Genomic DNA, 23,672 nt, shown 5'->3' with positions numbered 1-23,672 from the left:
TTTGTGTCTCTTGGCAGTAAACTTTGAGTTCATTCTTTGGGAGATTCTTTCAAGCTTGTGTAAACTAATAAGGTAAAGTGAATCCTGGAATTTGTTTTGCTTTTCTTTCTCCTTCAAAATTGTGTTTTCCGTTAGGTTTTTTAAAAATCACATTATTTATTTCGTTACACTTCAGATTTTTAAAAAGTTTACAGTATTTCAAGTGATACTTTGGCAATATTGAAAAAATCTCATCTATTATTTTAGACTCTGGTATGCAAAACGTGGCAGACTATACTTGGGCCAAGATTTCATCTTGTTACTGATCTTTTCCATATGTTTTCTACTAGTCTTTGTTCTTAAACCTTAAGCTTCCACACTAAGGAACAGAGAGCAAATCTGTGTACTTTATCCAAAAATTATTTTATTATAGTGCCCTCATAGTTATTTATCAAGATAGCTTAAATTGAAGTGTGTAGAAAATTTAAATGGGATTGACAGTGTCTAGGAGGTTTAGGTTTGGCAGTGGGGGTGTAGTGGGTGGAGACTGGTGGGAAGGGTGGTTCAAGTCAGGCCCTAGAGGAAAAGTAGAAGGTGCAATTGTGACAGTGCACTGTTTTAGTTAGGTGGTTATAATTGAAGCAATTGAGTAGAGAAGTTAGTTGAATTGGTAAAAAATCTAAATTACTCTGCAATTATAGTTTGATTGAAGTCAATACAGTATCTCAAGCCTAAATAACATATTGCTTGATAAGAAAAGTCTACTGAGACCTGCTTAATTATGCTAATAAGAATAAATATTTTTCATTTATTTAATAATTTAGTTTATATTTACTGAGCACCAACTTTGTCAAGGCAGTTTTAGGAGCTAAGGACCCAACAGTAGAAGTCCCTGTTGTCATGGAGGAGGAAAACAGAAAATAAAAACTTTAAGTGGTGTGAAGTGCAACAGAGAAGAATAAAGCAGGGTAGATGGATAAAAACAAATGAGCGCAGGTGTTGAGGTCCACACTTCGGACACTGCTGTGATGTTTCTGGAAGGGAATGATTCCATAACTGGCCCACAGGAGACCCAGGTATCCGGCTGCTGTAGGAACGTTACAGATGAGCAAGGGGAGGCAGCGGGAACAATCCATGTGGTGATGGATCAGAGCTGGAGATGTCAGTATGAATTCATGTTCAACTTCATATACATACAGTTGGCTGTGTCTAGAAATTTTTATAGATGTTTGTGTGTGTGGATACATGGGCCAGAGTATACACATCTGTCTCCTGGCACTGCTGGCTGAGAGGGCCTAGAAGTAGTGGCATGCTCTCAGCAGCAAACACCCAGCACCAACCAAGATCTTGGTTTCTAATACCATTCTCCAGTAAAAGAGACCAGGGATCTTTGGAGAAATGTCTGATTCCAGACCTGGGGCAGGGAATATATAGGGTGAGCCTGGAGCATTTTGCAGTGCTGGAAAGTAAGGAGGTACTAAGAAGGAAAGAGATATGAGAAATCTTTGTAACTTCTGCTCAGTTTTACTGTGAATCTAAAACTGCTCTAAAAAATAAAGTCTCTAAAAATTAATAAGTTTTAAAAAGGGAAGTTACTATTTTAAATAGTTTTTCAAAGACCTGCATATAGTGAGTGAGCAAGTCAAGTTGATATAAGAGGGACAAAAGATGCCATGTCTGGTAGTGATCACTTGGTATGATCTAGGTGGAGGTGTGGGGTTATCGTCATAGAGGCTTCTGGGGCCAGCAGGAATAGCATATGCCTTTGACATGCTTGGATGTCTCAGCTTCCCAACATTCTAAATAAAATTATGTTTAGGAGGCAAATATGACACTTCGTTGATGAGCTGCTTCCATCAGAAAGACCATGTAGGCAACCCTACAGAAACAGTCCAAACCCTGGATTATTTTGCCTAGCAGACATGGTCCACTTTTGTTCATCTCTCTACAAGGCTGTGAGGAGCTTATGCTCTCAAATGCATGACTAGCTTCTATTTTCCTCATCATTTACTCTTCCTATAAAATGGTGCCCCCATTCCAGCCTAACCCACTCTTTATGTAAGCCAGAATCTTGGGAGTCCTCTAAATCCCCATCCCCAAATGTGGTGGGAGATTCATCAATATATGAACTGCTAGGGATGCTGGTTTAAAAATTCAGGCTCCAGCATCTTTATACCCTAGACCTGCAAAATTAGAGTGTGGGTCCAGGAACTTATATTTAACAAGTGTTCCAGTGAAACTTGAAAACCACTGATTGTATCTGAAACTGTATTCCTGAGTCATTTATGCTCTAGCACCTAAATAACTTTTTAGTGTGTTTGTACCTCTTGGTATCCACTGCCACAGTCTTTCCAGAGACCAGGTAACCCAGATGTTTTCTGTAGTATCTTAATTGATCTGCCAGGGCTCACACATCTTCCTTTCCAACTCATTTTCACCATGTTCTACATAAAAATAAATCTGAATTTTACAAGGCTTCTGCTTGAAATTTTCCAGTGGCGTGTGATATTTTACAATAAATTCTAAATCAACCTTCATGTTGAGGGAAGCTCTGACAGACTACCACTTGCCCGTTCTTAGACAGCTGACTTGTGTTTATGGGTTGAATCCATACTAACTATCAAGCTGCCCTGGTCCTTGCTCACTAATGCCTTGGCATGTGCCTTTGCCTTGGAATGCTGTGCCATTATTTGTCTGCTTTTTCCTTTCTACCTAGACTCCCTCTTATGACTGCCATGTCCCCAAATTATCTGTGTGTGCTCAGTAAATATTATTTGATGAATGAATGAATGAATATTCAATACCTTTTAATATTCACCCTTTTGTCTATATTTGAATATCTTTTTAACTTCTTACTTGTTGGAGGAAACATGGTCCTGAAAACCTGCCCCATGCCATCCCAGAGATAAGTCCTCCTGCATATTCTCTTGTGGTTGGCTCCTTGACCTCATCTGGTCAGCTGATCCACTGATCCTGCATAGAACACTTTTGTTAGCATAAAAACACAAATGGAAAAATGCTGAGAAAAGAAGATACTTGGTAACTAGTTGATTAAAGTCTAGAGAAAAACGGAAACAAAGAAATGAGTAGTTCTTATCCTTAACACAGCTTCTGGATCACCTTTGAAGGTTTTGAAACTTCAGGTCTGGATGGAACACAGCAATTTTATGTTTAAATGACTCAAAGGTTGAAATGGTAAACATTTTTGCCTCTATTTCTAGTTATAGTACTTCTGACACTAGATGTCTGTGTTTTTTCTCATCCCAGTCAATTATCTGACACCAGCTAGATGTCCTGCAGTTTAATTAAATTCTGACACTATCTGCCTAGAGTTAGCATCAGATCTAATGCATCAAAGGCTCAGTCACACACCAACTTTAAACACCACTTATAAGTAGTAGGTCTTCAGGTCACTGGCAACTTCTGTCCAACTTGGCTACAAATTGGGGGCTCCCATGACTCACTCCTCAGAGTAGGCAATTTGCCATAATAGAACTCAGAGGAACACTTGATATGTTTACCAGTTATTATCTAATAAAGCATATGATAAAGGATACACCTAGATGTAAAGCTAGATGAAGAGCTACTTATGGTGAGGTCTGGAAGGATTCTGAGTATAGGAGCTTCTGTACCTATGGAGTTGAAGTGAGTTACCCTCTTCCTGGGTGTGTTCAATAACCTGGACGCTCTCTGAACCCTGTACATTAGCAGTCTTTATGGGGTTTCATTATGTAGGTGTGATCAATCATAAACTCAGTCTTCATCCCCTCTACTTCCCTGGAGGATGATGGGTAAAATTGAAAGTTCCAATTTCCTAATTATGGCTTAGTCTTTCTAGTGACCTCCCATCTTGAAGTTATCCAGGAGCCCACTAAGTATAGCCTCCTTAGAACAATAGACCCTCCCATCACTCAGGAAGTTCCAAAAGAGTTAAGAGCTCTGTGTTAAGCACAGGGGTCCAAGACCAAATATCAGAACCAAAGAAGCCCATAGTGCTCCTACCACTTAGTGAAGTATGAGATTTTAGGAGTTCTGTGTAAGGAACAGGGCAGGCAGAGATTAATATGATTTCTGATGTCACAAAGACACACCATGAAAACTCATCCTGCACCTTCTCTCCCCCATCCCTCCGGTTCACGTACCAGCAGCCCCTGCTAGGGACCAACACATTGCATGACTCCAGGGGACACATTCACTGCTTTTCAGATGTTAAGTAGAATGCAGTGCTGTCATTTGTGTGTGTGTGTGTGTGTGTGTGTGTGTGTGTGTGTGTGTGAATCTAGAGATATTTTATTCATCTAAAAGCAAATGTGCTTATTTTAAAATCGTAATTTTTGAAAAGAATCCTTACATGAAATCTGAGATGTTTCTATTATTTTCCTACTATAAATGTTGCCCCAATTAATAACTTTCTATATGTCATTGCACATGTAAGCAAGTATATTTGAGAAATAAATCCATAGGCATGCCATCCACATCTGAATTGCCCTCCGAAGAGGGCCCAAGGGCATTTGTTACATCTTTCTTGGTATAGTTTATCAAGTTTTTATCTTGATGATCTGCTAGGTTAGATTGTATCATAATTTGAGTTTTCATTTCTCTGTGAGCCTGTTTGATTTTCTTCTATTTTGCAGCTATGTACACTTTTTCTGAAGATATCTATATCTTTTACTCTTTTTTAAATTGTGTTGTAGATCTTTTTCAGATCAACTTTTAGTGAAATAAGGCCTATGTTCTGTAATTCATAACTATTGTTTTCCAGTTTGTCATTTTTTCTTTGACTTTGCTTTTCACAGTTTTCCCATGAAAACTTTTGTTTATACATTTCTGTTTAAGGCCCTCCTGGCTTTTGCCACCTTCCTCACTTCCACATTGTCAAAAATATTCTCCCATGGTTTCCTCAGTTTCTTCTAGAATCATTATAGTTTAATTTTTTTTGTATTTAAATTTCTGACTTCTTTTTTTAATATATTTTATTGATTATACCATTACAGTTGTTCTATTCCCCCCTTCATTCCCCTCCACCTGCACCCTCCCTCCCCCACCATTCTCCCCCACTTAGTTTATAACCACGTGTCTCAAGTTCTTTGGATTCTATATTTCCCCCACTATTCTCACCCTCCCCACTATCTATTTTCTACCTACCATCTATGCTATTTTCTGTGCCTTCTCCCCCTTTCTCCTCCTCCCATCCCCCTGTTTCTAACCCTCCATGTGTTCTTCATTTCTATGGTTCCACTCCTGATCTAGCTGTCCTCTTGGTTTGCTTTTGTTTTAGGTATGGTTGTTAATGACTGTGTGTTTGCTGTCCTTTCACTGTTAATATTTTTCATCTTCTTTTTCTTATACAAGTCCCTTTAGCATTTCATATAATAAGGGCTTGGTGATGATGAACTCCTTGAACTTGACCTTATCTGAGAAGCACTTTATCTGTCCTTCCATTCTAAATGAAAGTTTTGCTGGATAAAGCAATCTTGGCTGTAGGTCTTTGGATTTCATGACTTGGAATACTTCTTTCCAGCCCCTTCTTGCCTGTAAGGTCTCTTTTGAGAAATCCGCTGACAGTCTGATGGGTACTCCTTTGTAGGTGACTGTCCCCTTATCCCTTGCTGCTTCTAGGATTCTCTCCTTCATTTTGGTCTTGGCTAATGTAATTATGATGTGCCTTGGTGTGTTCCTTCTTGGGTCCAACTTCTTTGGCACTCTCTGAGCTTCCTGGATTTCCTGGAAGTCTATTTCCTTTGCCAGACTGGGGAAGTTCTCCTTTATTATTTGTTCAAATAAGTTTTCCACTCGTGGCTGTTTCTTTCCCCCTTCTGGTACCCCTATAATCCGGATGTTGGAACGTTTAAAGATGTCCTGGAGGTTCCTAAGCCTCTCCTCATTTTTTTGAATTCTCATTTCTTCATTCCTTTCTGGTGGGATGTTTTGTTCTTCCTTCTGGTCCATTCCATTGATTTGACTCCCATTTTCCTTTCCATCACTATTGGTTTCCTGTGCATCTCCCTTCATTTCAATTAGTTTAGCCTTCATATGTTCTTCTAATTTGTGACTATAATCTACTAGTTCTGTGAGCATCCTGATAAATCGTGTCTTGAATTGTGATTCTGAGAGGCTGGCAATTTCTCCGTTGCTTAGAGTTATTGGCTCTGGGACTTTGAGTACTTCTTGCACCATCTTTTGGGCTGTTCGTGCCTGTTCCATAGCAGGATCAGAGCCCTAAAGTGTTCACTAGAGCAGGGTAACTAAGTCACTGGGTTGTGACATTGTATGTGGGGGCGGGGTCAAAGAGGGACAATGGCTCTCACTGGTATCGGAGGGCAACTAAGTCGCTGGGTTGTGACGCTGTATGTGGGGGTGGGGTCAAAGAGGGGCAATGGCTCTCACTGGTATTGGAGGGCAACTAAGTCGCTGGGTTGTGACGCTGTATGTGGGGGTGGGGTCAAAGAGGGACTATGGCGTCCTGTCTGCTGCCTGCCGCCGCGGCCCTCACTGGTGCCGCAGTTGCTGCCGTCACCGGGCCCACATGTTTCATCCCACTGCACGTGAGTGTGCTACCGATGTCAGTCCTCGCCCCCTGGGGCCTGCGTGGTCTGTCTCACTGTGCGCGAATGTGCGACCACGGTAAGCCTGCCCCGCACCCCAACTGGTTCCGGGCTGCCTGCACGCCTGGGTCGGGGGACCTGTCCTGCCCAACCCTGCTCGTTGCTGGCTCCGCCCCTCTTACCGTCCCCGTTGAACGGTTAGATGTAGTCGGACTTCCGTATAATTCAATTTTCTGTCCTTTGGTTGTATCTTTGTTTCTCCAAACCTTTGTTGTATTCAAACTTGGTTGTGGGAGAAGGCACAGTGTTTCCACCTATGCCTCTATCTTGGCGGAAGTCCCCAACTCAGAGTTCTAAATCCCTGGGCTCTTTCTGTTACATTACTGTAATTTTACCAAACAAATATAGTTGTTTTTAGAAATTAAGTAAATCTCTTAAAAAGCAGTTGTTCTTCACCAGCCCTATTCCCCTTCCCCCAACACAAACACCCACTGATAAAAGGCCTTAGAAATTGTTGAGTGTTGCACAGTGGGTTAGGGTTGCAGGAGCAACTGGCATTGTAATGAGTAGAGACCAATGAGCTGTCAGATATTGTGCAAAGGACAGCATACTTTCTCTCCCCTCACTGAGAATTGTCCACCCCAGAGTGTCATCATCACCAAAGTTGGGGAACTTCATCAGGAAGAATAAGACCTGATGAAGTTACCCATTCTTGACCTGGATATCCAGACCCCTTCTTACATACCTGAAATGTTTTCTACTTTTCCCAAAACTATTTAAAATCTAATTTTTGAGGTAGTGTAATATGAAGGTGTGAGTATATTAAGTGTGTGTATATTAAGTCGCTAGATTTTCTTTCATACAACAGGCACAATGGTGGGGTATTTCAGTGCCATTACTACAAAATAGTCATGGGATATAAAGTACAGCATAGAGAATATTGTCAGTATTGTAATAACCATGTATGGTAACAGGCTGGTACTAGGTATACTGTGCAGATTACTTTATAATAATATGATTGTCTAATCACTAGGCTGTATACCTGAAACTAATACAAAATAATATTGAGTGTACAATTTATTTGAAAAATGAAATTTAAGTTAGAAACCAAACCAAAACAATAAGCATTAATACTATGCTAGGTATGATCCAAGATGGTGGAGTGAATAGAAGTTATACTAACCTCCTCCCAATATGAAAAAACAACTAAATTGTAGAGAAGTCATCCTGAATAACAACTGAACAATAGTGGGAGGAAAGCCTTTTAATCAGAGACAGATAGGAGAAACAGCTTCAGCCCATGACTGGTACAGAGGAGACTTGAGAGGGCTGGCTGGGCTCCCATGGATGGCAACAGAAGTGTTAGAAGGATCTATTAGCAGCTGTGGGATCCTCCTGAGGAGTGTGGGGCCTAAATGACAAGCTGGGCTCCCCAGCCTACAACACCAGAGCCAGAAAAGTACACATGTAACACCCATCTGCAAAAACTGTCAGGGTTTCTCTCTGCTAAAGATGGATGGCTGGAGATTCATAGAGCCAGTTAAAAGGCCAATGCATAAATTTTCATTTGTACCCACTTATCCTGGACTCCAGCAAAGGGGTGGGTGGGAGGGGACAGAATAGACTGGATCCACTTGAGGAGAGACTGGGAACAGTGACTCTGGGCAGAGAACTGAGAGAGCAGCTGCCAGGATCCCACTGCTAAGTCATCCCCCATGCTGCAGGAGCCACTTTGCTCAGGCGGAGGGTTCCCCTCTTGAGTGGAATCAGCCTGAAGGGGAGCCACAGTCCCACCTCAAGAGTTGCTCTGCCCCACCCTGTGAGCAAAAGCCTGACTGCTGATTGCAGAGTGACTAGAATAACAGCCGAAGGAGTCAGCCACAGGCAGTAGATCCCTGGTAGCCTCAAACAGGTTGCCTGAGGCCAGCCTGAGACATCATCTGACATGACCAGAGGTAGATCCCAAAAGGAAAAACAGTGCTAAATACTAGATGCTATTGAGAAATTCCACCATGGTCTTCCTCATAATTGGTGATATTTTTTCTCCTGCGTATTTTTTAACATTCATTTCTTGCCCTTCAAGTGTGTGTATATTAAGTCGCTAGATTTTATATTATAGTTTATTTCAATTCTCAATATTTTTCATATTTTGCTTCTCCCTTCTCTTATTCCACTTTACCTTCTTCTTTTTATTATCTTTGTTTTAAATTTTGTTTTCTCCTCTGCTACAACTTGTTTCCATTCCATATTCTTACTATTTCTCCACTGTCCAGCCTCCAAAAACCAATTTTCTTGTCAATGGTCATCTCACCTTCTTTTTCCCACTTTTAACATACCTGCATTCTCTCTATACTTTTATCAATCCTTGTTCATGGGTTGTGGATAGGGTAGTTGCTGTTGCATTTTTTTTATATTTTATCTCTAGATCTACACTATTTTTGTATTTCAAATCTCCTATTTTACCATTCCGCTCTCCTACTCCATTCTGCCTTCATCCTGCCCATTCTTTTATTCATCTCAAATTTAGATTTTTCCCTGTCTCAGCCTGGTTTTTGTTCCTCACTGTTAGTATTCCCTCTCCCTCTATCATCTCAAAATCACTTCCCTTTCCTCTAGACATCTTAAGCTTTTCTTTCTTTCTTTTTCCCCTCTTATTCCCATCCTACCTGTATTAATCTTAGCTCATTTGTTGTTCATAATACTGTGGTGGATCTTTTTCTCCACTTGGGTTCCTTTTTAAAAAAACTATTTTTACATTTTTCTTTCACTTCATTTTTTAAATTTCTCTTTAAACCTAATATTATATGCTTCCATTCTGCTATTCCATTCTGACTTCTTCATTCCCTTTTTCACTTACAATGTAATTTTTACTTTTTCTTTGCATTGCTTTGCTCTGATGCCCTACTCTTATTAGTGTTCCTCCCTCTACCCTCTCAAAATCATTTTTCTTTCAGTTAGTCATCTCATATTTGCTTCTCCTTTCTTATAATAATATTAATCTCTTTACACCCTTATTAATGCTAGCTCAAATGCTGTTGATAGTGGGATTGTAGGTGGGAGTTATTTTTGCGGACATGGGTTTCTTTCCTTCACTGTATGGTTTTGCTCTGGCAGCACCTGCACAACAGTATACAAGACATGGTGGGTGGAGTAACCCTTAGTCAGTAAGCTGGAGTGAAGGATCCACCAAAGAATGACCCAACAACAATCAAAACCCAGTTATGTGCAGAGAGTCAACATAAAAGACATAAAGGGCATTCCAAGAGATGAAGGTGAGGAGATCAAGGAGACAGCATTACTGAATCCCACAGGTCTCCTACCATAGAAGTCACACCACAAAGACAGGGAATTAATGCAGATCAATTTAAGACACAGAAATAAGAAGAGACTTCCTTAAAATGGTAAGACAAAGGAACAACCACCAATCAAAAGGATAGGAAGAATGCCCAGAAAGAGTGCTAAATGATAGAAGCAAGTAAACTATCACACACTGAGTTCAAAACAATGGTTATAAGGAAGCTCAATGAGCTGAGTGAGAATAACAAAGAACTACAGGGAAGCCGAAAGGAGCTTACAGTGAATTATATCAGTATGAAGAATGACATAGAGCCTATCAATAAGAGCCAGGAGGAAATGAATAATACAATTTCTGAATTGAAAAACACAGTAGAAGGATTAAAAGCAGTAAAGATGGCCCTGGTTGCTGCAGCTCAGTGGGTTCAGAGCCAGCCTGCAAACCAAAGGGTTGCCAGTTCAATTCCCAGTCAGGTCATATAACTGGTTGCGGGCTGAGTCCCTGCTTGGGGCTGTGCAAGAAGCAACCACACAATGGTGTTTCTCGCCCTCTTTATCCTTCCCTTCTCCTCTCTCTAGAAATAAATAATATCTTTTTTAAAAAGTTAAAATTTTAAAAAAGCAGGCAGGATGAAGCAGATAATTGAATCAGCAAGCTGGAGGACAAGTTACAAAAATCTTGTCAGAAAGCGCAAGAAAGGGAAAAAAGACTCAAAAAGAACAAAGAAGAGTTAAGGGAGCTTCAGGACAACATTAAACGTAATAATACACACATAATAGGGATATCAGAAGAAGATGATCAAAGGATAGAATACCTGATTAAAAAACTAATGACAGGAAACTTCCCTAATTTGATGGGAGAAAAAGTCACACAAATCCAGGAAGCACAGTCCCAATCAAGGGGAACCCAAAGAGACTCTCTCCAAGATACATCATAATTAAAATGGCAAAATTACAAGACAAAGAGAATCTTAAAGGCAGCATGAGAGAAACAATAAGTAACATACCAGGGAGCCCCAATAAGGCTAGCAGCTGTCTTCTCAATGGAAACACTCTACACCAGAATGGAATGGCAAAAAATATTCTAAGCAACGAGTAGAAAGGACTTGCAACCAAGACTGCTCTACCCAGCGTGGTTCTCAATTAAAATGGAAGCGAAATAAGTGGTTTTCCAGACAAAAGAAGGCTGAAAAAATACACCTCCACCAAACCACCATTACAGAATATGCTAAAGGGACAGTTTAAGAAGAGGAAGATAGTACGAGAGAAAGAAATACAGGTACAAAGGGGAAAATGGAAGTGAATAAGTACCTATAAATAATGACCTTAAACATAAATGGATTCAGTGCTCTGATCAAAAGGTGTAGGGTAGGTGAATAGATAAGAAAACATGATCCGCACACATTCTGCCTACAGGAGACCCACCTCAGAACAAAGCACCTGCACAGACTGAAAGCAAAGGATTGGAGAAAAATATTCCAAGCAAAAGCACAAGAAAAAAAAAGCCAGGGTGGAAATGCTTATATCAGACAAAATAGATTTCAAAACAAATGCCGTAGAAAGACAGAGAAGGACACTTCATTATAATCAAAGGTAGAATCCATCAAGAAGACATAAACATTGTAAACATGCACCCAACATAGGAGCACCAAAATATATAAGGAAAATCTTGGGGGACTTCAAGAAAGATACTGACAGCAGCAACACAATGATAGTAGGGGATTTTAAACACCTCACTGTCAACAATGCATAGATCTTTCAAACAAAGAATCAACAAGGATATTGTGGTATTGAAAAAATGTTCTAGATCAAAGGGACTTATAAATATAGAAACTTTCACCCCAGTGGAACAAAATACACATTCTTTTCAAATGCACATGGAACATTTTTGAAGATAGATCACATGATTTGATACAAAACCAGCTTCAACATGTTCGAGAAGATTGAAATTATATCATCATTTTCTTGGACTACAAGGGATTGAAACTAGAAACCAACCTCTAGGAAAAAATTCAAAAATATTCTTTCATGGGGACAGAATAATGTGTTATTAAACAACATATGGGTTAAGAATGAGATTGAGGAAGAAATCAAAAAGTTCTTAGAAACAAATGAAAATGAACACAAAACAGCCAAAAGTCTATGGGGACACAGTGAAGGCAGTCCTGAGAAGGAAGTTCATAGCAAGACACACCTGCCTAAAAAAGGTAGAAAATTTTCAAATAAACAACCTAACCCTACATCTACAAGATCTGGAGGAAAAACAACAAACAAAGCCCAGAGCTAGTAGAAGGAAGGAAATAACCAAGGTAAGAGCAGAATTAAATAACAGAGATTAAAAGAAAAGTTCAAAAGATCAACAAATTGAAGAGCTGGTTCTTTGAAAAAATAAACAAAATTTACACGGCTTTAACCAGACTCACCAAGATAAAAAGAGAGAGGACCTAAACAAACAAAATCAAAAAGGAAAGAGGAGAAATTACAACCAATACCACAGAAAAACAAAGGATTGTAAGAAACTACTACAAACCACTATATGCCAAGAAGTTTGAAACCCTGGGTGAAATGGACAAATTTCTAGAACCATGCAATCTTTTTATGAGGCCATTGCCATTCTAATCTCAAAATCAGATAAAGACAAAATGAAGAAAGAAAACTACAAGCCATTATCTCTGATTAACATAGATGCTAAAATCCTCAACAAAATATTCGCAAACTGGATCCAGCAATACATTAAAAAGATCATACACCATAATCAATGGGATTCACCCCAGGGATGGAAGTATGGTACAATATATGCAAATCAATAAATGTAATACACCACATAAACAATACAAAACACAAAAAAAATCACATGATCGTATCAATAGATGCTGGAAAAGCATTTGATAAAGTACAGCACTTATTTATAATAAAAACACTCAGCAAAGTAGTAATAGAGGGAGTGTACCTCAACATAACAAAGACCACATACAAGAAATCTATAGCTAACATCATACTCAATGGGCAAAAACTAAAAGATTTCCACTGAAGGCCAGGCACAAGACAAGGGTGTCTGCTTTCACCACTTCTATTCAACATCATATTGGAAGTTCTAACCACAGTGATCAGACAAGAAAAAGAAATAGAAGGCATCCAAATTGGAAAGGAGAAGATAAAACTCTCATTGCAGATACTGCACATAGAAAACCCTATAGACTCCACCAAAAAAACTACTCAACCAAATAAGTGAATTTGGCAAAACGGGGATACAAAGTAAATAAACAGAAATCAAAGACCTCTTTGTACACCAACAATGAAATATCAGAAATAGAAACTAGGTAAAAAAATCCCATTTAGTATTTTAATAAAAATAAAGTATCTAGGAGTAAATCTAACCAAGGAGGCAAAAGACATGTTCTCAGAAAACTACAGAACTCTGAAAAAAGAAGTTAAGTAAGACACAAACAAATGGAAGCATATACTGTGTTCATGAATTAGAAGAATTAACATTATTAAAATGTCCATACTACCCAAAGTAATTTTTAGATTCAGTGCAGTTTCTATTCAGATTCTAATGATGTATTTCACAGAATTAGACTAAATATTTCAAATATTAATATGGAACCACAGAAGGTCCTACATAGCAATAGTGATCCTGAGAAAGAACGAAGTTGGAGGAATCACGCTATCTAATATCAAACTACACTACCAGGCCATAGTAATCAGCCTGGTACTAGCATAAGAACAGACACAAAGATCAATGGAACAGAATAGAGAGCCCACCAATAAACCCATGTCTCTATGGTCAATTAATATTCGACAAAGGAGGAAGAAACATAAAATGGAGTAAAAATGACCTCTTCAACAGTGGTGTTGGGAGATCTGGTCAGCTACATGCAAAAATGTGAAACTAGACCACCAACTTACACCATATACAGAAATAAACTCAAGAGGGATAAAAGCCTTAAATAAAAGTCATGACACCATAGAAGTCCTAGAGGAAAACATAGGTAGGAAAATTTCAGATATTCCATGCAGCAATATTTTCACTGATATTTCTCCTAGAGCAGGGCAGGTAAAGGAAAATATAAATAAATGGGATCTCATCAAAATAAAAATCTTCTGCATGGCTAAAGAAAACAACATTAAAATGAAAAGAGAACCAACGATATTGGAAAGCATATTTGCCAATGATACCTCAGATAAGGGCTTGATCTCTAGAATATATAAAGAACTCAACACAACTCCAGGAAGACAAAAACCCAATTAAAAAATGTGCAAAACACTTGAATAGACACTTCTCCAAGGAGGACATACAGAGGGCCCAGAGACATGTGAAAAGATGCTCAGCATCACAAGCCATCAGAGAGATGCAAATTAAAATCACAATGAGATAGCACTTCACACAGATCAGAATGGCCATCATAACCAAATCAACAATTGAGAAGTATGGCAAGGTTGGGGAGAAAAGGGAACCCTAGTGAACTGTTGGTAGGAATACAGACTGGTGCAGTCACTATGGAAAACAGTATGGAGTTTTCTCAAAAAACTAAAAATGTAACTGCCTTTTCACCCAGTGCTGTGATTATACCCTAAGAATCCTGAAATACCAATTCAAAAGATCCTATGCATCCCGATGTTCTTAGCGTTATTTATAACAGCCAAGTACTGGAAATAGCCCAAGTGGTCATCAGTAAATGAGTGAATCAAAAATCTGTGGTATGTTTACACAATGAAATACTACACAGCAGAATTAAAGAAGGAACTCCTACCCTTCCTTGCAGCGTGGATCCTACTAGAGAGTATTATGCTAAGTGAAATAAGCTAAGCAGTGAAAGACAAATACCATATGATCTCACCTATAAGTGGAACCTAATCAGCAAAACAAACAAGTGAGCAAAACAGAACCAGAGACATGGAAATAAAGAACAAACTGACAATAAACATAGAGGAAGGGGGAGGAGGATAACTGGAGAAAGAAGGGAGGGTCAAGGAACACATAAAGGACCTATGGGCATGCAACTGGGGAACATGATTGAATGTTGGAGGTCGGGGGTGGATCAGGGCAGAGGAGAATAGTGGGAGGAAATGGAGACAACTGTAATTGAACAAAAATAATTTTTTTAAAAAACACTGTGCTAAAAATGTTATATATAAATTAGAATTTTATGAAATATAGTTCCTGCATGGGAGAAGAAAAATTCAACCAAAGTACAAATGTTTTATTTCAAACCACTTTTTAATGTTTTCCTAATTTTTCACTTTTACTTATGTTGAATACCAATGAAAAACACATAAAATATTCTTGCTTTTTTCAGAGATTTTAGTTTATTTGTGTTTTGTTTAATGCTGTACCTGTTTATTTATACCAGTTGTATTTTTCAGAGTTATCCAATCTGTGCACATTTTAGGAGACAATTTGCTGTAGAATTTAGAGTGTCTAGGCTCTTCCAAACAAGGCCTTATAAAAGAATATCTTGAAAATATCTCTTAGCACTGAGGTGACAATGTTACATTACCTACCAATTGACATACTATTAAAAGCTTATAATAACTGTGATAATAAAAGGTGTGAGTTACAGATTTTATATTAACACTCAAGTATGCATTTATAGAAGTTTTATAATTGAATAATAGTAATTTAAAAAGTAAAGCACATGCCATAGCTCAAAAACCACCTCTTATGAATAGCATCTGTGGAGTTGGTCATAACACTTACTGAAGGTTTTATTATAAAGGTTTAGTTTTAAGCATAAAGATAGGCCCTAAGACATGATCATTTGAATGATTATATCAAACCATATTTTAACATTTTTAGAAATATTACAATACTACCCGAGTTATTACGGAAAAAAATAAGAATAGTATAATTCACTCTGCATGTCACTGCTGTTGTTATTTTTTTAACAGCAAATGAATGAACACAGATATTACTGTCAAACATTCCATTTACAGTACAGATCTATTTAAAATATACTTGGTAACAAAGTGTTAAATACTAAATGTCTTTTTCTGAGAAAGAATTTTCAAACATGAAATATATGCAAAATCATTTGTATGAAAAAGAAAACTGCAATTGATGCAATTTTTGTCATAAAATAAGTCACTGGATGTACCACATGGGAATAGATTTTTACTTCTGAGCATAATACTAATATTATTAATAGAGTTCAAATATCCCAAATGTAACAGTTTTTAATTTTACATTAAGTGGAATTACTAATTATTACTCTCTGAAGTTCCCAAGCTGAACACTCATTCTGCTCAAAACACAACGAAATGTTGCAGGTTGCACTTCCCAGTACTTCATTGGGTTGTTGAATAAACTTATTGCACTATATAATGATTTCTTCACCTTTGGCACTGTTGGGCAGAAGTCATTCACTCCCACTTTTGTAATTGAATTAGAGTGAAGGAAGATTATCTGTTGTAGTAGAAAAAAGAATGGATTTAAAGTATACAGTACATGTAAAAGAAGATACTCTTTATAATTTATAGGTTTATTTTACACTGATTTGAATATATTTTACTTAAGATATATGCCTGTTAAATACTTAATTCAGCAACTCAGGCACATGTGTTATATACAAAAGTGCTGTATGTGTGAAGGACTCATGTATAGGACTCATGCCAAGCCCTAGAGCACACTGCCTAGTAAGCACCACTCTTCCTCTCTACACATGTATAGATGTGTGTGTATGTGTGATCACTTCAGTGCCTTATGTATGATAATTTTAAGAGTGTTTTATTAGTATTAGAGCCCTGAATGGTGTGGTTCAGTTGGTCCCACAAAGCAAAAGTTCACCGATTTGAACCTGGTCAGGGCACTTGCTTGGATTGTGGAATTGTTCCCCAGTCCCCTGTTGGGGTGTGTATGGGAGACAACTGATCGGTGTTTCTCTCACATTGATGTTTTTCTCCCTATCTCCGTCCCTCCCCCTCTGTCTAAGATAAACAAATAAATAAACAAATAGTTTTAAAAGTATTAAAAATGAGGAGAAGAATGCAATTTAGTGCTTCAAGAATAGGCTTGCAATATAAATGTGAAGAATTGTTATCTAGAATTTTCTGTGATGAAGGGAGAGACATGTAGAGCTGCTTTCATGTAAGTTGTTTTGTAGGAAAATATATCTGTTGACAACTTAAACACATATCTGTAATACAGCATGAATAGTTCAATCTTTATTTGCACCAGTTCAGAAACTGAAATATTTTAGGCTTTGTGTATGTCTTTACATTATCATTGAGATGGACAATATAGAGTCTTCCCTTCATTCCCTTTAAAACCCTTTAAATTCCTTTTTTGATCCTTTTTGGCAACTGAGATTTCTGGGAAGTAAAAAATATATTCTTAACTGATAGCATTTTGGCATATTAAAAAAGTTGGACCCTCCTGCTGGCAAGGCTAAGATATTGGTTCTGGCTGTTACTCTATATTCTGCCTTTATGTCTTTGTGAGATGGATCTGAGCTAGTCATGAGAATTCTAGGCATTACTAAAACCTTTAAGCTTGGTGTTGGAGCCCCCTCTTCCCTGTGTCTTGGGGATTTTGTGACAGATGCTATTGTGATTGCTCTGCATTTCCCAGCAGCTCAGTGTCAGTGCAAGGTACAGTTTACCATAGCACTGACCTCACTAGGAATGGGAGACAGTGCTGGACATGTATCCTGTTTGCTTTATGGACATTCATTGAATTGTATCCTTATGACTTGTGTTCTCTGTTTGTGTTACAATTCTATTCATCTTTTTAAAATGCCAACAGGAGTATGGGTAGATTTAAGAGTGCCCAGAAGCTGGGACCAGAGTCATGGAGTTAAGTACGTAAAGATGGGACCGCTCAAGGGAGAAAGGACTCAGGTCCTGCTCACTGGTTAACAATAGGCATTTAGATCTACCACTTCAAAAAGTCAAAGCAAAAGTTGTAACTTTGAGATGAACACCTATATATAGCACGTCCATTTCGATGGCTTGGATCTCAAAGGAGTGTAGCTAACAAAACTTTTAAAAATAAATAGGAAAGAAATGTAGAAGCAAGTAGCTCAAAGCCCAGGTTTGTTCTCAGTATGTTTTTGCTTCTTGAAAGATGAGAACATTGTATAGTAAAATAAGCCATATAAGAAAAATAGGCTAAGGTGAAAAGGGGTTAAGTATGAATTCTTAATTTGAGGTCTATAAATGAGAATCAAGGAGATCTGTAAAATTTCCAAAATTATGTGCAAAAGGTTGTCTTCATTTTTGTTCTTGGGAGGATCTTTATGCAATTCTCCAAGGATTATGTGGGAGGATCTTTATGCAATTCTCCAAGGATTATGTGTCCCCTCCCAGCTAGTCAGGAGTTGCTAGATTACAGGAAAAAGATTTTTAATAATTAGAACAAGAAATGTGAATGTATGGTGTTCCAAATACTGACTTTTGATTTTATTTTCTGGTCTGAGTTTTTAAAAAAGCATACACACTTCTAATTTACCACCACATTAGTAGTGAGAATACCTAGGGCCTTGTCTACAGGGTTTGCCTATATTAAGTGTTTCCAGTGTGGTCCTACTTGATTTCCTCCTGGCCAGTCCTGCCTTTACATAGCCACTGCCACCCAGAAACCTGAAATTAGCTAGTGCCAATGCCATAATGGCCTTGGCAGTTTTAGTAAGAGAAAGGGAAGGATAGACATGGGTACTTGAGTATTTTAGCTGACGTTCCCATAGAAACCAGTCTCCTAATGCTCTCCTACTTTACCCTTACAACTTACTTGGTCTTTGCCTTGGGTGTTAAGAGGTCTCATAAGAACAAAGAAAAGTACTAATATCTACAAAACACAAGTAGAATGTTTTACCTGTAGGTATTTCAATTCTTGTAATCCTGAAGGGACTTTTTTTAATTTATTGTTTTCCAAGTGTATTTCTCTTATGCGTGGTATGTTAGCAAGACTTCCATTTTCGATATCTGTGATTCTGTTGTTTCCTAGGCCCAGCCTAAAAGTGATATAAAATTCATCAACTCTTAAGAAGATAGAGTGATACAGTTAGATGAAAATAATTGAGTTAAAAATATAAACCTGTCCTATATATGTGTTCAGAGAAAGGTAGTTCATGGTTTTATTTAATAACCAATTTCAGTATGTTAACAGCCCTCTCCTCCACTGTCAGAAAATTCTTTATGTAATATTTGAAATTTTTTGTTTTCTCATTCTATTTGGTACCCTCCTCTGTTATAGAAATGGAATAATAGCAGTACTTTCCAGTTTTCCTAGTAGTAACAATATAATCTTGATTAGGTCCCTATAATATTCTCCAAGAAATTTCATTAATATCTTCATCATATAGAGTACCACTTGTAAGTTAGGTTCTGGGGAACTTTTACCTTTGTAGATCTTTGTATCGTTTAAAGTCCTCGAGTTCCACAGTTGAAATTTTATTAAAATCTAGATGAAGCTCTAATAAAGTTGATGGTAGTTCTAATGATAAGGAAAAAAAGGTGTGTTAGATCAAGTAAGATCAATCTCAGTTGATTTAATTGTTAAGTTTCACATTATAGTCTTAGGTAATTTTTTAGGGATCTGCTTTTATTAAATATTTCATTATGGAAAACTTCAAACATACACCAAAATTGAATACCGACCATCATTGTATTGGCCCAACTTTAATAATTGTCTTAGTTTTTCTAATTTTGGTTCATCTGCCCCATTAGTCATTCCTTACTGATTTTTTAGTTGAAATTTGGGGGGATGACATTGCTTAATAAAATTATATCCCTTTCAATCATTCAGTTCTGTCATACAACATCTGTATATTGTATGGTGTTCACCACCCAGTCCAGTCTCCTTCTTTCATTATTTATGTCTCCTTTATTGTATCCTACCTTCCCGCATGCCTTTTTTCCTCCACTGTCATCTGTGTCTATGAGTTTTGTTTTCTCTCTCTTTTTTTTTTTGGCTTAATCCCTTCACCTTTGCAGCCCACCAGTCCCCCTTCTCTGATTATTGTTATTAAAAACAGTTGATTTTTATTTATTCACTTGTTTTTTGCTGGTCTATTTAAAATTAAATTCTCTGCATAATGATAATTCACCTGTAAAGACTTTACTAGATGTCTTTAACTCATATAGTCATCTTCTATTTATGATACCATCATATCAGTATCACATCTAACAAAATTAATAACAGTTACTTACTACAGCTTAAAACAAATTTTAAGAGATATAAGAACCAAACAAATGCATTTGTAAAATTTATTAGAATCCTGACTTGAACAAATCAACTGTAAAACAATATATATGAGATCATTAGGAAAATTAGGAGCCTGCTTGAGACAAAAACCACCTTTTTTTCCCCCTTTCTTCTCTTCTAAGGGGCTATTGCAGAGGTTTCCCTGGCCACTCACCTTTGGCTTGGGGAAGTGAGGGCAGCACTGTCTGCAGTCATGTGAGAAAAGTCTAGAGTGGAAGGCTTGGGGGAGGTTCTTGGGAGACCAGCTGCTGGGTTCCTAGTGCTGGGATATAACACCATACTGCAGCAGCCTTTTTTTTTTTTCCAGAAAAACAAAACCCTTGCAGGGGAAAAACAATTATCCCGTCCTGTGGGAAAACTGCTCACGCCAGCCTCAGGAAGCCTCCTACTCTCATTCTCAAATCCTGCTTGCCACATCCTTTGCAATCCTACTTACCTAACCCGGCTTCTTTCTTACTTTCCCCAAACCTGCATCTTATCCCCTGCCAAGGAGACAGGAACATAAGCAGACTGATGAGTGTTAGAAACTGGCTTTAGGACATTGCCATTATATACACCTTCCCAGGAACCAGACTGCTTCCAACTCACAGGAAAGCCTAAGAATACTGTCAGACCCAAACTCTGGGCTCTGGAAGCCTGCTGAGTTCAGGGAAATACTAAGAGACGGATTCAGATATGTGAACACACCACCATCTTCCTTGAAGTCTGAACAGCACCTCCTACAGGAGATCCAGGCATCCTATCCTACTGATTCCACCAGAAGGCCTATTAGAAACAGGTCAGCAGCTAGACTAAGACTAATGACAAGATCACCGGCAGAGGCAGGTGGAAGCATTACCTGCAGTGCTTTCAGATGTTAGTTGACCCACATCTAGGCCTGGTGCTGCTAAAAAGCCAAAGGAGTGCGCAGCAGTGAGGATGACTGCAGATGTCACAAACTGTGGAAAAGCTTATGGCTTCTTACAGGCTGCCTAGAACTAGATGGGACAACTTAAGGACACCAGAGGTGTATCCAGAAGGACAAGCCAGCAGGCAAACACTAAACTCTTCTGAGACAAACTCCACCTTGATCTCCTCCATTATTTGAGCTATTTTTCTTTCACATAGCTTTTTAACTTTTTACTGTTTCTTTAATTTTGCTCCCATTTTTCACTATTTTTTAAATTTTAAATCTCATATTTTACTCTTCCCTCTTCTTACTCCACTTTGCTATCTTCTTTCCCTTTGTTATTTCATTTTAAATTTTATTTGTTCTCTTTCATCACCTTGTTTCTACTCCTTACTCTTACAATTTCTCTCGCCCGTATCTTCTCAAAATCATTTTTCTTTCTTAGTCATCTTATATTCTTTTTTCTTTCACATAATATTCTTATTTTCTTTCTACCTTTATTAATCTTTACTCATTTGTTGTTGACATTGATGTTGGTGGGGGGTATTGTTGCTGGCGTGGGGGTGTTTTCTTTTTTCTTTTTTTTGTTAATGTTCTGTCAGCACCTGTACAACAGCATACAAGACATGGTGGAGGTTAATTCTCCATCAGCCCTTTGGAGGGGAGCACCCACCAATAACGAGCCAACAACAATCAAAACCCAATTACAATAGGAGAGCCCACATAAACTTCATAAAAGGCATCCCTAGAACATCCAGCTCAGGAGATCAAGGAGACTGCACCACTGAGTCCCACAGGACTCCTACCATAGAAGGCCACTGCATGAAGACAGGGAGTCAAAGCAGATTGATCTAATATGTGGAAATAAACAAAAAGAGTCACCTAAAATGAGGAGACAAGAACCCTCAACTGAAAATAAATGAGGAATATCCAGGAAGAGAACTAACTAAGTGAAATTGAGGTAAGCAATTTATTAGACATAGTTCAAAATAATGGTTATAAGGATGTGCAAGGAACTTAATGAGAACTACAAGTAACTTTATGGGAGCTACAAGGAATTTAGTGGGAACAACATCAGCCTAAAAAAGGACATAGAGCCCTGGCTGCTGTGGCTCAGTGGATTGAGCACCAGCCTGCGAACTGAAAATTTGCTAGCTCAATTCCCAGTCACAGCACATGCTTGCGTTGCAGGCCAGGTCACCAGTTAGGGACATGCAAGAGGCACTGGTCAGTGTTTCTCTTATGCATTGATGTTTCTCTCCTCTTTCTCCCTCCCTTTCCTGCTCTTAAAAATATTTTTAAATGAAAATTTTAAAAAATGATATATAAACTGTGTATAAGAACCATGTGGAAATGAAAAATGCAGAGAAGGTATTAAAATCAGGCTAAATAAAGCAGAGGATCGAATAAGTGAGTTGGAAGACAATGTAGAAAAAAACCCACCCAATCAAAGCAACAAAGTGAAAAAAGACTCAAGAAGAATGAGAATACTTTAAGGGAGCTTTGGGGCAACATGAAATATAACAATATTCACATCATAGGGCTACCAGAAGGAGAAGAAAGGAAGGAAGTAATAGAAAACCTATTTGAAGAAATAATGACAGAAAACTTCCCTAATTTGGTGAGGGAAAAAGTTACACAGTTTTGGGAAGCACAGAGAGTCCCAATCAAAATGAACCCAAACAGGCCCACTCAAAAGACACATTACAATCAAAGTGGCAAAATTTAAAGAAAAGGAAAGAATCTTAAAGGCAGCAAGGGAGAAACAGCTAGTAACACACAAGGGGAGTTTTATAAGGCTATCAGCTAATTTCTAAATGGAAACCCTACAGCCTGAAGGGACTGGCACAAAATATTCCAAGTAATGAAAAGCAAGGACCTATAACCAAGACTGCACTATCCAGCAAGACTCTCATTTAAAATTTAAGGCCAAATAAGAGTTTCCCCAATTAAAAGAAAAAAGACTAAAAAAGATACATTTCCACCAAACAGGCATTGCAAGAGATGTGAAAGGGACTGCTTTAAGAAGAAAAGGATATATAGAGAGAAACACAAGTACAAAGAGAGAAAATGGCAGTGAATAAGTACCTATCAATAATAACCTTAAATGTAAATAGATTAAATGCTGCAATCAAAAGACATAAGGTAGCTAAATGAGTAAGTAAACAAAACCTGCAAATATGCTGTCTACAGACCCACCTCAGAACAAAAGATTCACATAGACTGAATATGAACGTATGGAAAAAAATACTAAGGCCATTATAAAAGACAAAAATTACTACATAATACTTATGGGAGTACTCCAACAAGAGGATATAACCATTGTAAACATATATGTACCCAATATAGGAGCACTTTAAGAGATTGGCAGCAATAGAGTCTTTGTAGTGGATTTTAACTACCCACTGTCAACAATGGACCTATCTTCCAGACAAAAAAAATCAACAGGGATGTAGTGGCACTAAATTACACACTAGATCAGATGGACTTAATTGATATTTACAGAACATTTCATCCCCCAAAAGCAAAATATACATTCTTCTCAAATGTACATGTATCATTTTCAAAGGTAGACCACATGATAAGACGTGAAATAAGTCTTAAGTATGTCAAGAAAATTGAAATTATATCAAGAATCTTCTTGGATCACGAAATAGATTAAATCTAGAAATCAACTTCAAGAAAAAAATCAGAAACATTCAAATACATGGAGTCTGAATAAGATGTTATTAAATACTGAATGGGTTAACAATGACACCAA

General features: G+C 37.9%; 2 protein-coding genes across 4 annotated transcripts in view; one reads left to right on the top strand and one right to left on the bottom strand.

Annotated features, from left to right (window-relative positions):
* Window positions 1–23,672, top strand: part of CENPP (centromere protein P) — a 286,410-nt gene that overhangs the window by 113,874 nt on the left and 148,864 nt on the right. The window lies entirely within an intron of this gene.
* Window positions 15,699–23,672, bottom strand: part of ASPN (asporin) — a 35,679-nt gene continuing 27,705 nt past the window's right edge. For both annotated transcript variants that reach the window (XM_037037154.1, XM_037037153.1), the window contains 3 exons: window positions 19,158–19,251; window positions 18,631–18,769; window positions 15,699–16,224 (listed from right to left, as the gene is read on the bottom strand). In XM_037037154.1, coding sequence (XP_036893049.1) covers window positions 16,027–16,224; window positions 18,631–18,769; window positions 19,158–19,251 — 431 coding nt within the window. In that variant the 3' untranslated portion in view covers window positions 15,699–16,026. The remainder of the gene's footprint in view (window positions 16,225–18,630; window positions 18,770–19,157; window positions 19,252–23,672) is intronic.

Source organism: Sturnira hondurensis, unplaced genomic scaffold (genome assembly GCF_014824575.4).
Source record: "Sturnira hondurensis isolate 20B ecotype Veracruz unplaced genomic scaffold, ASM1482457v3 Scaffold0022910, whole genome shotgun sequence".
Taxonomy (NCBI): Eukaryota; Metazoa; Chordata; class Mammalia; order Chiroptera; family Phyllostomidae; genus Sturnira; species Sturnira hondurensis.
This window is presented reverse-complemented; position numbering and strand designations above follow the sequence as displayed.